We start from the raw sequence: 16,101 nt of genomic DNA on the forward strand, positions 1-16,101 counted from the left end.
ACGGAGCCAGACACGGGGCTCGAACCCACGAACCATGAGATCATGACCTGAGCCGAAGTTGGACGCTTAACTTACTGAGCCACCCAGATGCCCCAGCAAGCCGTATTTTAAAAAGATATGATGGGCACGTGTTTGTCGATGGCTCCACTTAATTTTATCCACCTTGAATGTTGTTGTAGAGATTTCTAGTATAAATCATGGAATTTTGTTTTCTCTTACAAAACTTAGGTCCTCCATGAACAATCATAGGCTTATATGGAAGTCGAAGATGAAAAGTAATTTAAAATAAACCTAGATCTTCATATTTAAAATCAAACAGAAACGCATTTGGAACACATCTGCCAATGGAATGCTCTGATTTGATATTCTTCTATTGAAGACACGGAAAAATAGGAGAAATATTGCTTGGGGTGTCCTCGTAAGCCATTGGAAGGAAAGAAAGATTTAAGAAGCTTCTAAAACTGTAATTTACACAGTGGATTTGATTTAGACTCTCTATTTTCATATACAAAGGGCATATACAAAACAAAATTGAGTATTTTTAAGTATAGCAGGCGACAGAATATAAAACCAACTGAAAAGATTGGCGTATCCACTGTGTATGTGATATCGTTTTCAGGTCACCAGGTCAGATTTAGGAGACACTTGAAGTGTACATATCAAAAAAAAAAAAAAAAAAAAAAAAACAGCTCTCTGTGTTGAGGTCGACTCTCCATCCGCTCTCCGGGTAAATCCCGACTGAGCACTTCACCGTGAATAACATAGTCAGGACCTGGGAAGTCCGCTAAAGATGAGTAATGGCGGGCCCCTGCCTCCTTGGGTTGTCACCTGCCCTCAAGAATTCTGGGATGTCAGTCGTGGGATAAATACAATACTGCGTTTTAAATCATAAAAAGGCGTCTCTAAACTGATTATTTTGCAAACTTGGATCCAAGAAAAAATGTCTTCAGCTTCCCAGAGCCCTGGGATTAGTTGGATTGACGTTTTCATAAACTGGGCAATTACAACAGTTAACGTGTTCCTCCTCACGGCCGTCTACACGAGAATAGCATTTTTGCATCCAGGACGGCCAGGGCGCCCCCTCGGCAGACACGCGGGATGTGTGCTGGGCAAGACCTCATTTCCCCCAGAGAGGAGTCGGCCATAGAATCTAGAATCAAACTATTTCTTTTTTTTCTTTTTTTAATTTATATATGAAATTTATTGTCAAATTGGTTTCCATACAACACCCAGTGCTCATCCCAAAAGGTGCCCTCCTCAATACCCATCTAGAATCGAACTATTTCAAAGGTGCTTATAAATCCCCTTTGTAAAACAAAACCAAACCTCCTTATGTGCCCAGCCAGCTAACCCTGTTCTCGTGGATTTGTGGTAGTTTTTATCATGGAGATCAGGAATCCTAGGAGGTGGAGAGATCACTCAGTCTGACCTCATTTTAATACCGTTGAGCAAAATGACCAAGTCATGGAGCGTTTGAAGTGACTTTCCCTCAGGTTGTGCGGCCAGGTGAGAAGAGCCAGTTCTCAAACTCAGGCCCCAGGCTCCCCTTTGCTCCTGTGGATTGAACATCTTTTCTTTTTCTGTCACTCTGGTTTTTAAAGGCAGCAGCATCCTTGGAAAGAAGAAAAGCACCCTGGGTTCAGGCTGACATCTGCACTTAACAGGTACCTGGGTTCATTGCTAGTGGAAATAAATTTCCTAGACTAATCGATTCGATTGTCCTGCTGCCCTTGATATATTATCCGGTGGCCAGAGGATATTCATATCAGATGTGTTTATATGAAGTATTAAAAAAATGTCAAAGGCCTGAATCTCCCACCATTTATCGAATGTCTGCACAGACAGCACAGGATACGTAGACAGTATGAGAGCCCGAGGTCCAAGGCGGGGCCGCAAGATTGGCTCTTACTGTGCGACCTTGAATGAGTTATTTAACTTCTCCGTGCCTCAGCTTACTCACCTGGAAAAGGGAGATAATAATACCTGTATCAAGGGATGGTTGTGGGGATTAAATAAGGTACAAGAAACACGGGGGACGTTAGCATTCAGCCAGAGTTGGCTTGGCATCGCGATCGCTTTGGGCTGGACTCCAGCGGTAAGTGCTCTCCGGGGGTCATTTTTTTTTTTTTTTCAATCCTGACAGCATCCTTCAAGAATGAATATTATTTTCTGTTTTAAGAGATTAAGTGACTTGTCCAAGGCAGTTTAGCTAATGTGCGGTGGTACTGGGATTTAAAAAAAAAAAAAAGTTTCCAGTGCAAAATACAAAACATACACCAAAGAGAAAAGAGTGATGGGAAGTCCCTGTGCCCACCCTTCAGCTTCGGCCCTCATCGGCCCGGCTCCTTTCTTCGGAACCCCCTCCTCTCACCCCCGTCCCACCACCCGCTAGACAGAGTATCACACAGGTAAATATCTCTGAGAGGAAAGGTTGGTAAGAACCTCTTTTAAAGAAAACACAACCACAATGTCATTGACAAAATTAACAGTGATTGTAATACCCAGGCTACCTTCACATTTGCCCAGTTGTCTCTCTGCATTTGACTGGTGTTCTCTTGAGCCTCTTTGACTCTGTAAAGGAGCCAGAATCCAAACCGAGGGGTCTCTGACCCCGGGGGGCACGCTCTTCCTGATGCATCATGCAGCCTCCGAATCTCCTGTACCCCCGTCTGAGCACAGCACCGCCACGGTGCCCAGTCAAGCCATGCGGCTTTACTGGCCATGTGAGGCTCTCACCTGGAACAGACCACAAGGAAACATTTTAGGCTAATTGGAGGTCTCTCACAAAAGGCAGGTAGTTTGACAGTTGGATAAGTAAATAATTGTCTCTTAAGAGTTAAGCTTATGCAGCCCCTGGAACCGTCTGGGAGCATTTCAGAAATTCACTCCAGATCGGTGGTTCCCAAACTTTCTGCCTTAGGACTCCTTTACAGTCTCCAAGACATTAAGGCCCTCAAAGAGTGTTTGCATAAGTGGCTGTGTCTGTTGACATCAGCCTATCGCTACTAGACGTTAAATTGGGAGATTTATAAAAGGTACTTGTGCACTTAAAAATAACAAAGTAGCAATCACAAACTCATCACGTGTCTATGTAAAAAGATGCCTTCTTCTAGGAAGCACAGTTACATTTTCTAAACCACAGAAGAGTCCACTGAGAAGAGTGGCAGTGCTGTGCCTTTTACAAACCTCCCCGAAGATAGAGATAGCGGGTCCTCGGCCTGACCCCACAGCTGCCACGTTCCTGACGAGAGCAAGGGCAGAAGGGCAAAGAACATGTAGTAGTATTTTCAAAGTCGTCTTGGCCTTGCATTCTCCCTGGAAGGGCCGGAGGAGCCCTGTGGTAGGTGGCCCTTCACGCAGGAGTTATTCTCAGATGGAGAGACTCTGGTGCAGAGAATGCACGGGTCCCAGCGGTCTTCTGAGTTGCAAGGGGGAACAGGAAGCCCCTTAGGAGAGGCGGTGAGTCCAAGGTCTGCGTTGTCGGAGTAGACGATTACGCCATTAGCCTCCAAGCGCAAGACTGTGCAGGCACAGACTGCCATCTTTTTGGGCGTGGGAGATCCTCAGAGGCTGTGGTTTGATGTGAGGGACTTCAGGTAGGTTCCAACTCCTCATCTTAACAGATGATTGTAAATTCCTCATTCCTGCCTTCTCTCCTGTGGGTAATTTTCAGCAAAGAATATTGCCTTCTTACTAAAGACAAATGCATTTTCAGCCAGACTCTCTCCTCCTCCCCTTAGGACCAATTCTGATTCCGCCCTTCACACCAGTGCCCTGAGCGCCAAGCCCCAGGACCCCTATGGAGGAGGGGGCCAGTCGGCCTGGCCTGCCCCATACATGGGTAAGACACAAAGGCCCCTGCTAACAGCCTCTGTGCTTTCTCACTGTTTGGAATGACACGAGCTCCGGGCTTTGGCCTTCATTCACCTTCCTCCACCACTTGAACCACTCTGATGTGTCTTCCTGTTCCCGTCTCTTCCTCTCTCACCTACCCTGGCCTACCTGGACCAACACCCCTGGCTCTGTCGCCATTTCTGTGGAGCCGTCCTTGATCTTCCTCCCTCCGCCGACCCACAGCTACCCGTGTCCTTCCACCCCAAGTTCCTCCCTGCACATGCCTGTCTTGGCACCTGTCACCTGACTGTCTTTCTCATGGGTGTGCCTCTCCCCCTCTGCTCAGTGTGGATTTCCTGAAGTCGGCATTTTAATGGTCTTACCTCCAGCAGGGTGCCCAGCACACGGGAGCCCTCGGTGTCGGAGAACTGTGGAGAAGTTACACAGTGGCTCGCGTGCATGGAGCGCTGGGCTAGAACGGACTCTAGGTGCTGACATCCAACCTGCGGGGTTCACTAAGACACTTTCCAAGCCTGCCTTTCCCTCTGCGGTTGGTAATCTAGTAGGAAAAATGGTGTTGAATTACCTGTTCCCTGTGCAGATTGGCTCTTGTCCACAAACGGTTAGGGCCGCGTGTTTGGTCTTAAAACAGGAGCATAAGTAAATCTTGGTCAAGATAATAGCAGCTTTTCTGGTTTTCTTTATTTTTGAGGCCATTTAAGCCCTAGATAGTCTCTGTTCCTTCCAAGGAGAATGTCCAAGGTCTTATTTCCTTGCACACGGTAGGGATGGGATTAAGTTAGTAATAATTGTTGCTGTATTTGCTCCCTTGGTGCAGTTCAGAGATGGCTGCATTTGCCCAAACGTTCATTTACGTTTCAAGTGTCAGGTGGTTGAGAGGTGGTCTGGGCCACGAGGCTGTGTCTCCACCCATGGGAGTGTGAGCGTCAGGCTGGCGGTATCGTGGGAACTGGACGGGAGTCCGGTGCTCACTGCCGAGGGAAGTGGGGTGCACGGGAGATGCGGTAGCTTGGCCTCAGGAGAGGCATTGATGGGAGCAAAGAGAGGAACCCCAGAAAGGCAGAGGCTGTGATCAGTGGAGGTGCCAGGAAGTACAGCGGGATCCTGGTCTCCCTGAACCGAGAGGGAACCAGATTGATGGATTTTCGCCCCGGAACCGTGAATAACGAGCTGCATCTCTGCCCCTGCCGTTCCTTCATTTGTGTTGTCGTCCTCTCTGCAAAGTTTATGCTTCCGCAGAAAGGGCCAGAATCCTCGAGACAAGAAGGAAATCGTGGGTAATTTTAAGGAAGGAGCCTTTCAGGCCTGCGCGCAGAGAGGAAAGAAAGTAAGTGAAGGAGGCCATTAACTGAGTGAGGTAGCCTTGTGGGGGGAGGGGGGGTGGAGAGATTGTCCAGGTCGGTCGGAGGCCAGAAAGGCAACAGAATGGAAATGTTGATCGTGGTAGACAGACCAAGAAAGAGCAGGATTTCTGGGTTGACCTGAGAATCAAGGTGGTCGCTCGTTTGCAAATCAGCAGGTAAAGATTGTTGGGCCCTCGTGGCCGACAGCCAGGGAAGGTGGGCTGACCTCCCAGCTCGAACCTCCGAGCTGTGTGCCTGCTTCTCTGCAGCAGCCTTGCAAGAATAGCACAGCTCAGAAACGCATCCAAATAAGGATGTGTTTACATGGGAAAGCCAGCGTGTTTAAAGTATTCTTCAAGTCTCCAAGGATGGGGCTTATTTCTGGAGAATTCTGTTTGTTGGTGGGAGCTATTTTAGATAGTTTCGTGTATTTTCCCCCTGTAATTCATTAAAGTTTTTTTCATTCTCTTTTCCTTTTGGATTTTAAAAATATCAATTAGCTTTGCAAAAAGGTATTTCTTATTATAGGACCAACCAAATAAAGTAAAGGTTTAAAAAGTGATGGGAAGCTATAATTGAAGCCCAGGATTTAGGCTCTGCAGCAGACACAGTAATAAGCGCTCTTTCCCTGGGAATCTTCCCTGAGCATAATGATGTAGCCTCAATCCATGTTTTTCTTTGTTGGTTTGCTTTGCAAGCTGATAAGGGAGCATCTGCTCTTATGTAACTACATGAGCAATAAACTGTGATCCATCCACGAACAGGAGTCTGTGTCCCCAGAGGAAGAAGCCATTAGTCTGATATGTGGCTTCGCAATTTTCATAATGGTTATTGAGTTGCGTGACAATTAGGCGTCAACAGTAAGTGGTTGATGTGAATGACAGAAATAAACTTACACAACCAGACAAGGTTCTTACAGTTTCTCTCTTCTTACTTAATTATCCAGAGCCTACGAAGAGAAGCGTTGACCATTTCCCTGGCAGCAGGTGCACTTGGCCATTTCACACGCACACAGCCCGGCAAGCAGAAGGGCTCCGTGTGAGCCTGGCTCGGTCTCCTAGCCTAGGACTGTCCCCCAACTGCCCTCCGCTCCCTCGCTCCCACGTTGCCGTGGAGGAGGGGGCTGGAGCGGTCCCTGTCCTTTCCGGGACCCAAGAGTGTGTGGGAATCATCTTCCGTGCACCCACAGCTATAGATAGATGCTGAGTTGTACCAGCTTTGGGAACTGCAGCCCTGAGCCCCTCCCCTGGGAAAGAGGCATGGCTTGGACCTCCGGTGGCCTTTCAGCAGGCAGATGCTGTGATGACCCGCTCAGTTAAGGAGAAGGTCTCAAATGCAAATAACCCTGAAGGAAGTGAGCCCGTTAATGACCCTTTGTGTACGTAGAGGAGGGAGAGGGGGAGGGCACAAGCATCCCAGATCTTAAGAGGGTCAGAAGGTGTCACCCAGACAGCAAGAGGGCCAGGACGGGGAGGCTGAAGGGACCCACCTCCTGCTGCACCTGCCACATCCCTGCTCAGCAAACACAGCCGGTGCCAGGAGTTTAGATTTGTCCGGCATGGGAGCGGGCAGAGGGAACGTGGTCTGGGTTGCATTTGGGAGGTCAGCCCTCGGTGGCTCCGAGGCCTCGAGGGTTCCCGGAACACAGATGGAGCTGTGCTCGTTGCCGTCCCCTGTGGGACCGATGTGGGTGAGTGTCCTCTGTTTCCAGATGTTCAGTCACAGCGCGTTCCCTTTTTTAGCGTTAGCGCTTTATTTATAGTTGTATCCTAGGGCATTTTTTTAATCCCGTAATAAAAAATCCAGGCTTGGATATTTTGGTTCTGTGTTGGGTTGGCGCTAACATCCATTACCGCCACCCCCGTTCTTGCTGTTACCTGAAGCCGCGAGCCTGTCGCCCGTGATTTCCCCCATTCCCACACCCCTTGCACCGTTCAGCAGCCAAGTCCGGGCCGTTCCGTCCTGCAGTGAGCCTCAGAGCCACCTCCTTCTGTCCTCGCTGCCCGGGCCCACTTCCTGCTTGCCTGGACCGGTCTGCTGGTTTCCCGCCCGCTCTCCCTGCCTTGGGGCTTTCTCCTTCCCAGCCATCCCGCTCTCCCGCTGCTAGAACCCTCTCTCCAAAGCTCGGCTGTGATCCCGTCACTTCTGATCGCTGCGTCACGCCCCGTAACTGGCAGGCTCCTTCAGTCCAGCCTCATCCGCCACTCTTCCCACCTTGTGCTCTGGCCATCCTGGCCCCTGCTGTACACACTGGCCTTGCCTCTCCTTCCCACTCTTCCCTTCTTCCCCGTCTCTTCCCCACCCTCCCCTCCTTCCCCTCCTCGTCCCGTCTTTACACTGGGGCATCCCCTTCACCCTCACTCCCCAGTGTCTAAATCCCTACACAGAGTCCCAGAATTTGCAGGCAGCGTGATCTTGGGGCTGCTCATAGTGACTGCCTCATAGGGCCGCTGTGAGGACGACATAGGGTGCCTCACAGAGCTGGGGAGCCTGGCACATAGTAAATGAACTGTAATGTTGGCTCTTAATATCATCCTCCTTGTCATTATGCTTCGTGGGCCTAACTCAGATGCCTCCTCCTCCAGGAAGGCTTCCTTCTGTTTCAGTGGTACCAACGGGATGGCAGAGGGGTGACGTCTGCTTGCCACTCCGTCTCACAAGGTAGCCCTCAGCTCCTCGTGTACGAGGGGGCGGTCAGCCTTCCTAACGGAGCCCAGGGTGGCTGGGGTCTTGATGACGAAGAGATGTTGCAACGTAGCTCGCCAGATTGCCGATTCAAGCTTAGCTTATTATTTGTAATGGGATAGTCACTGTTTCCCGGTCAGAATGGTCACGTTCCCGGCCCTTTCTCAAGATGAGGGTCACCAAGGAAGCCAAAGTATGAATCAGAAGTTTCTCTCCCCTCCTCCTGACGCTGCTGATTGAGAGCCATGCCCTTTGTCTCTCTGCACCTCGTTTCCCAGTGCTCTCTGCTCACCTTGCTCTAGCCTCGTCCGAGTCCCTAAGAGAGCAGGCGAGGACTGTCTGTGGAGGGTCCTTGGAGGTGGTCTTTAAAACCAGATTCCTGGGCCCATCCTCGCACCCTCTGCATCAGTCTTCGAGACAGGCCCGGGACCCTGCATTTTAACGGGCTTACCCAACTCTTGGCGTGCACCAAAGTCAAGTCCTGGGTCCCTAACCTAGATTCTGTTTGCGTGGGCTGAGAGAGGTTCTGTCTTTATGAGTGAGCTTAATTTATCCACCTGTTAGCGCTCCTGGGGATTCTCAGCGTTGCCCCCTGCCTTGGGCCCCACCACGATGGGCCATCTTCTACCTGTTTTGGAGAACTTGCCTCCTTGTTCCGACTTCTCCCCTCTGCCCTACCATCTGGCCACGCCTAGCACTCGCCAGTGCAGGAACTTGATGAATGCAGGTTGAATGAATGATCGTCAGACATTTCCTTGAAGCTGCAGAGGCTCGTCAGGTTAACTGATAGGTTGAGCTTTCTCCAGAAACTTAACTAAACTTTACGCATGTAAGCCTCTTTAAAGACTTAGCACTTAAAACTTTGTCCCGATTTTATACCGAAAACTCAACTGTGTTTCATGACTCCAAGGAGCATGGTAACATATCATTCTTGGCATAGTTCGTGGGTTTTCACTTAGAGCAATGGGAAATACTGTACTTTGTCACCTGCACTGTATTTTATGGGTTAAAAATGCTGGATTAGCCAGAATATATTCCCAGTCAAATTTTTTTAAAACTTTGTGAATAGCTGTCACATACACTACTTAAATTGACTGAGACTCCAGGTAAATTTCTTTTTAAAATAACTTGACCCCCTTGTAAGCAATACTTATATATTTATGTAAAAATATATAAAATATATATATAAAACAAGGCACAACATGGAACTTCCAGTTTGTCCCTCTAGATACACGTGGTAAGTGTGGAACAGTCATGTGGATTCTTGGATTTACCTGCCCTTCCCCTACCCCACCCCACACGTGGCAACATTTTGATCTTTATTTCTTTACTTTGTGATTTGAATAGAGGTTCTCAGACTTTATACATTGTCTTTCTTTCAGGATAGAGGCAGTTAAAAAAAAAATTAAGACGGAGATAATTTTAAAGGAAAAGGAAAGTAGAAAGGAGCCAGCTTTAGACTTAAATAAATCCTGTCTATTTCAATTTTAGTATAAATGCTAATGCACCTTGGGAAGAGCATCCGTGTACCAAAACCACCTTTTTCTATTTCAAAATTCTGTTTTCTATTTCTATTTTCAAAATTCTATTTCAAATCAGAAAGAGTCACTGATTCTTGGCTAAATAAAATTGGAAGTACCACATAAAAGTGGTTTTTTTTTTCCTTTCTCTCCCACTAGGTTTCTGTGATGGTGAGAACGACGTACACGGGGAAGGTATGAACTGATTTCACCTACCGGTGCCGAGCGAGATGCTAACCGCAATATCTGTAGCCTCCTTTCCACTCTGAACTCTTCACAGTCCTGTGTCCAGGACTTCCCCAAATGCTGACACGAGCCACGATCAAGGGCAGGAGAGAGGAACCATGTACTAGTTAGGTCACAGAAGTTGTAACCACATGAAAATATTAATGAATCAGTCACTGAAACCACTAGTTATCCAAACACTTTGTTTCTCAGCTGTCTCTTCGTATCTAGAAAGTTTTGCAAGTTAAGGCACCCGGCTGGTGCCTTAACTTAAGGCCCACATTCAGGGTAGAGATTACTTAAAAATAAAATCTAGAGGGGCGCCTGGGTAGCTCAGTCAGCTGACTGTCCCACTTCGGCTCGGGTCATGATCTCACAGTTCGTGAGTTCAAGCCCCGCGTCGGGCTCTGTGCTGACAGCTCAGAGCCTGGAGCCTGCTTCAGATTCTGTGTCCCCCTCTCTCTCTCCCCCTTCCCCCTCACGCCGAGGCTGTGTCTCTCCCTGTCTCTGAAAAATGAATAAACCTTAAAAACAACCCACTTTTTTTAAATAATAAAATAAAATCTAAAAAGAAAAAGAAAAGAAAGTTTTCAACAGATGCAAATAACAATGGGAGGAAAGGCAAACTGATTGCAAAGTGAAATTGCCAGTTTTGCAGAAGATACTGAGTTTCATAAAGCCACTTGGAGCTGGCAACCTACTGACGGAGGAGGGCGTGACCCGGTTCATTTATTCACTGAGCACCAGGTGCGGTTTTCTTTCTCTAAATCTTTATAACCTGAGCCTTAATTTGACCAAATAAGCTTTTCAAAAGAGACTGGCTCGAATAACAGGATTAAGAGGGACACCCTCCCACCCCACCCCCACCCCCCACCAGGAACGGTGGTTCACCCTGGACTATCCAAGCCGAAATGGCAGCCGTGTCCTCACTCTCAGGATTTATTCTGCAAGTTTGGTCTCTGTTTCAAGTGACTTCTTTCTGGGGCCTCTTATCCTCGGGTGCACAGACTGTCCTGGTGTGGGGCCACGACAGTCACGCCAGAGCCCCTGTAGCCACGGAGACCCGACAGCAGTTGTAGCTCTGAGCTGTCGCCAGTGTCTCTCCGGTTGAATCCCCTTCCTGACATCAGATCCCCCAACCCCCCGTCTCCCCTGGCCGGGCCCAGGACGTCAGCATCCTCCCTGGTGTGGAGCTGGCTGTTCAGTGGCTCTGCTTCAAACCGTCTGGGTTCTCAGTTCCCGTCCACCCGCCGCCCCCACCCGCCAGGGAGCAGCCTCCCTGCCACCTCCCATGCTGGGTCCCTCTTCTCTCTACTGCCCTCATTCCATCCCCCCTGGGCCACTGTGGCCTCTCCTCACCCCGCCAGCTTCCATGCTCTCCTTGCCCAGCTTTCAGGGCCTCCCCTCCCCCAACCTGGCCTCAACCTTCTGAACTTTATTTCCTGCCACTCTTTTCTTGCGCCATGCTCTCTTGAGAAGCGTATCTCCATCCCGCGGTTGCCCGCCATTTCCTTGCTTCTGGGCCTTTTTTCCTCATCTCCTCTTTCGGGAATGTGTTTTCCTGTGCCCCCAAAGGGCTCCACCGGGTGCCCGGCTGCAGAGGCCCGCACTGTCTGTTCCCTGTCTGCACGGCAGCCCCCCGACGCCCTGGTTCTCACAGGCGGCCCCTCGCTGCACCTTACAGTCCAGGGCTGAATCCACGTCTGCCCAGGGCTGCCCCACAGCAACGCGCAAAACCCCTTCTTCAGTAGCGAGCCAATACATAACGTGTCCTATAAAATCACTTTTTTTGCAAAGACGATGACTTTGGCCGAGGGTGGGATGGCCGCCTTCTAAACACCGTGAATATGCTTCCCCCCCCCCCCCCTTTAGTGCTATCTTTCCCTGGCCCGCTGAAAGAAGAGAATCTGCTAAATGTTCCCAAGCCTCTGCCAAAACAGCTGTGGGAGGCCAAGGAGGTAAGCGACCGTCCTCAGCCGTGTGTGTTGTCCCCGGGTGTTTGCACGCCCGACGTCGGTGTGAAGTCCTGCAGTAGGGAAAATAGGAATTGAGAGAAAAGGAAGAGAGGGCGTCAGGGGACAGAGGTGGACAACCGTTGGGGATGATGGATTAAACGAAACTTACAGTTGTGTTGGTGAGCTGGCACAGTGATCTCCTGGCTTACGGTTTTCCTGTGAATTTACTCATTCCGAAAAGCCTATCCGTCCTTCTCACCTCAGTCCTGTTCCTAAGAGCACAGACACCTCGTTGCTGCTAGTCATGGGCACGTTTTCTGTTTTATAGCCAAACCTCTTCCCTGTCACCAGCTTCGGCCCCCTTTCTTGAGTCCAGGGTATTTGACCTGAGTTCTCAGGGGAGTCAGTGAACAAGTCCTCTGTTTTGTGATTTCTGTGAGCCTCTGAGTATTTGCATGCACAGCTGTGCTAGCTGACCTCCGCCGTGGCGCTCGCCGTAAACCTCACTGCGGAAGCAGGGCGTCCCCGGGTACTTGACTTGGCCTTTCTTCCCGTAGGGAGGCTGTGTTGCCTTTGAAAGAAAACAGTTTGTCTGTGAGGGCCACGAGCAAGACTCTGTTACCACTGCCTGTGCTGACTTAACTCTCCCGCCTGTTCAGGGTCCCCTGGTCCAGTTTTAGTTTCTTCTGCCAAATGTATCGAAGTCATCGTTAGCATTAAGGGTGGGCTAGAAAGGGCTTTTTTTTTTTTTTTTTTTTTTTTTTTGGTAAAAGCAAGATGTATGTGATGTTTCACCTTTTTTTGGATGGAATTTAAAATTCACATACTTAAACATAGGAGAAGCATCCGCACTGTCTTTGTGGCTGTGGGAGGCACAGGCGGGTTTGGAGCCTTTTTTCAGAGGACACGCGTGGCTTCTCCAGGGGAGGGGTGGCGATACCCACTCTTCCCTGAGCCCCGGGGGCTGCTCTCTCTGGAGAGCCGTCCTCACCATGGTTCTTGTGGCCATGCAGCACTCTGTAGATCGTTTCTGGGACAAGAGTGAGTCAACGGTACATTCGGGTTTTTTTCCCCCAACATCTGTTTATCAAGCCCCTCCTGCCAGGCATCCTAGCTGCCGGGATAGATGCTACAATGAACAAATAAAAATCCCTGCCCCCTCTCCCCAAGCTTCTACAGTAGTTAAAATATGTATTTTTTCTGACATTAATTTCCTCCTTCTTCACCCTGTTTTGTTTTCTTTTTTCTTTTCTTGTGAGGCCAGTTGGAAAAGTAATGTTTATTTAAAAGCTCTCTATAGAAAACATCGGGTTTTTAAAAAAAAAAAAATTATTTATTTTTGAGAGCGATAGAACATGAGTCGGGGAGGGGGAGGGGCAGAGAGAGAGGGAGACACAGACTCTGAAGCAGGCTCCAGGGTCTGAGCTGTCAGCACAGAGCCCGACGCGGGGCTCGAACCCACGGACCGCGAGATCGTGACCTGAGCCGAAGTCGGACGCTTAAGCAACTGCACCACTCAGGTGCCCCAACATTGGCCTTTTTGAAGGAAATAATACTCCTCTAGAAGATAAATTAACAAGTCAAAAATCAAGAAACTTGGCTGTGGGGCGCCTGGGTGGCTCAGTGGGTTAAGCATCCGACTTTATCTCAGGTCATGATCTCACGGTGGTTTGGTTCGTGAGTTTGAGCCCCGCCTCGGGCTCTGTGCTGCCAGCTCGGAGCCTGGAGCCTGCTTCAGAGTCTGCGTCTCCCTCTCTCTCTGCCCCTCCCTCGCTCATGCTCTGTCTCTCAAAAATAAATAAACATTAAAAAAATTGTTTTTTTAAAAAAAAGGAAGAAAATTTACTCATGTTTGGCCTCCCCCCGTGCCGGGAAAAGTCTAGTCAGAACAGAAACGTGTGCCGTGCGAGGATGCTCCCCAAAGCGCTGGCTCTCCTTGCGCTGACTGGGGCCCCAGGACACTGACAAAGACTCTTTTAAAAAGCTGGCATCTGACTTCGCAGTGCGTAAGCCCCAATTACTGTTGTCTCTCCCCAGATTCAGTCCCTGTCAGGGCGCCCTCGGTCCTGTGATGTTGGAAGCGGCAGGTAAGTGACGTCCTGCTCGTTCACGGCTCAGAGACCGTACCGTAGGTTCTCCCGGAAGGAGAGCCTCGTTGCTTTGTCACAAAACCCTGGGAAACTTCACTTACCATGTGTAAATGGGAGGTCCACTGAATTTTTTTTTTTAGGAACAGCAGCTCCCTTTGGCACTCACGTTTCGTTTGTTTAAAGTCATCAAGTTGCGTAACTGCATAACAAGTAAAACCGCCCTAGATGCGCCCGAGAGTAACAGCCGAGCATTGGTCGGTGCCCGGCTCCGCTGTAGAAGCAGAAGCCGAAGGCCCGTGGCATCGGGGACCGTGGCCAGGGAAGGCGACAGCGCCCGTCAGCCTGGGGGCTTCCTTGCGCAGAAGGCGATTGAGAGTGTGTCCCTGAGCACCCTTCGTGCCACTGCAATACACGATTACGAGTGATACGTTTCACGCGAGGTACATTTTACCACGATTTAAAAAACTAAGCGGAAGATGAACACGTAGGAGAAATTTGCAACTAGGAAAAGAGTGTTTTTGAAACCACTGATTCGCTGGTGCGTTTAGGGGCGTACAGCTTTCCTCCCTAAAAGATTTGAGACAGCTCTCAAAAATAGGTATGGTACCAACATTAATGCAGGAAGTTCATGAGGAAATCGGGGCTGCGGACGAGCGGGGAGCTGGGAGGGATAATGAAGCCCCCACGTCAACAGGCGCCCCTCGAACTGGCCCGCGAGATGGGGTACAGGGTGCACACCGACGGAGCCCTGGGCACCCGAGGGGCAGGGTCCTCACAGGGCCCCCCCCAGGGCTGTCCCACCGCTTCAAACCAAAATCAGCTGAGAAGCAGCGACTCTTTCCGGGTCTCGAAATAATGTGGTGTGAAAACGGGACCCTTGCATGACCTACCTGAGGACGAGCACACGTTTCAGAGTCTGTGGACGGAGTTAATCGACCTCAGGCCGTCGTTGCGTGTTATTTCCCCAACAAAGCTTTCTATGTGTTTTTCACGGCAGTTCATTCAGGGAACTCCCTACGGAGTCCCCGGAGTGCGGACTTTATTTCTTTCTCCCCTTTTCTTGTTTGGCTAAACCTAAACTCGTGCACTTAACAGTCCACCGAGCTGAGCTGAGGATTGACCTTCTCTTCAAAAAGTCAAAAAGCTTGGCAGGACAGATACCCGGACGGAAGACCAGCACACCTGGGGTGCAGGACGTCCCCGCAGATAGGGGGCGATGTGGTTTTTATGGAAAGGGCTAAGATTTTCTTCAAGAACCAGTTTTGGCTCACCCCTCAGACAACTGAGGGATCAAGACTCCAAAGGCCTGCGTTCCGGAACGAGGCTGCGAATTGTTGGCCGCCTCCCCTCCCCCCCCCCACCAGAGCTTTAGAGCTGGCGTTTCGCAGATGAAGAGTGTTGTTTTCTTGCTCTTGTGTTAGAGGCGGGGTTCTATTCAGTGACTCTTAGTCATTCAAGTATTTATTGGCCCCCTAATTGTAGGTGCTGGGGTAGAGCAGTGAACAAAGCACATCAAGTCCCTGCTTCTCAAGGAGCCGATGCTCTAGAGGAGACAGACGGGCAGGGACAGTTAGGCAGATAAATATGTCATGTGTTGGTAGGCGCCAGGAGGAAGAAGGCAAAGGCAGATTGGCAAGCCCCTTCTTGGCTGAGATGCTGTGTGACCCCAACCTGGGAGGAGCCGAAGGGGGACGTGTTCCAGGCGGAGGGGACAGCAAGTCAGAGACCCTGAGGCAGGCGTGTGTGCCTGGAGAATGCGGAGGCTGGCGTAGCTTGCGTGGGACTTGAAGTCAGAGTGGAATCATCAGAGGGTTTTGAACTAGGGATGCTGTCACATGCCTCATATCAGATTCAGGAGAGAACTCGGGCCGGGAGTAAGTGTATTTGGAAAGTTACAGCTTGTATTTCTCTCAGCCAGGGAGAAACTGTTTTGAATGTCACCAATGACCTGCTTCACACTGGCCAGTGATTTTCCCCATCCCTGTTACGAGCCGTGGGACCCTGCCTTCCGCCCTTCCTCCCACTGCAGTCCCTCCCCACCCACCCCCACTCCATGGGTCTCTCTTCTCTCAGCCCGAGAGCCCGACTGCTCTCAGGGTGATCAGCTCTGGGTTCCCAAGCTCCTTTTCCTAGACCTTGACCTTTAACCCTACGACCGGTGTCCTGCATCCAGCCCCCCGAAAGACAAGGTTTCCCATTCAGTTTCTCTACCACCAAAATTACCTTTCCTCCTCATCCGTCACATCGGACACCTTTCCTTCTTCCCCGTTTCTTTCCAAGTCTCCACAGTTAACCCCCCTACCTGTACCCAGAAAGGGAGGCCACCCAGAAGGAACGCTCAGCTCCCCTCCTGCCTGATTCCCCTCACATTCTGTTTTCGTGGGATCAGAGCCGTAGGTGCCCCCTCCTGTTCAAGGTGATCACCTTA

The 16,101-nt window shown here is 50.0% G+C and overlaps 1 protein-coding gene across 1 annotated transcript in view; it reads left to right on the forward strand.

The window, feature by feature from the left end:
• Positions 1-16,101, forward strand: part of CRTC3 (CREB regulated transcription coactivator 3) — a gene marked incomplete at its 5' end in the record, with an annotated part of 102,201 nt that overhangs the window by 66,451 nt on the left and 19,649 nt on the right. Inside the window, 5 exons of the mRNA XM_040493399.1 lie at positions 1,602-1,664; positions 3,741-3,841; positions 9,563-9,598; positions 11,501-11,586; positions 13,621-13,670. Coding sequence (XP_040349333.1) covers positions 1,602-1,664; positions 3,741-3,841; positions 9,563-9,598; positions 11,501-11,586; positions 13,621-13,670 — 336 coding nt within the window. The remainder of the gene's footprint in view (positions 1-1,601; positions 1,665-3,740; positions 3,842-9,562; positions 9,599-11,500; positions 11,587-13,620; positions 13,671-16,101) is intronic.

Source organism: Herpailurus yagouaroundi, unplaced genomic scaffold (assembly GCF_014898765.1).
Source record: "Herpailurus yagouaroundi ecotype Mexico unplaced genomic scaffold, PumYag 185, whole genome shotgun sequence".
Taxonomy (NCBI): domain Eukaryota; kingdom Metazoa; phylum Chordata; class Mammalia; order Carnivora; family Felidae; genus Herpailurus; species Herpailurus yagouaroundi.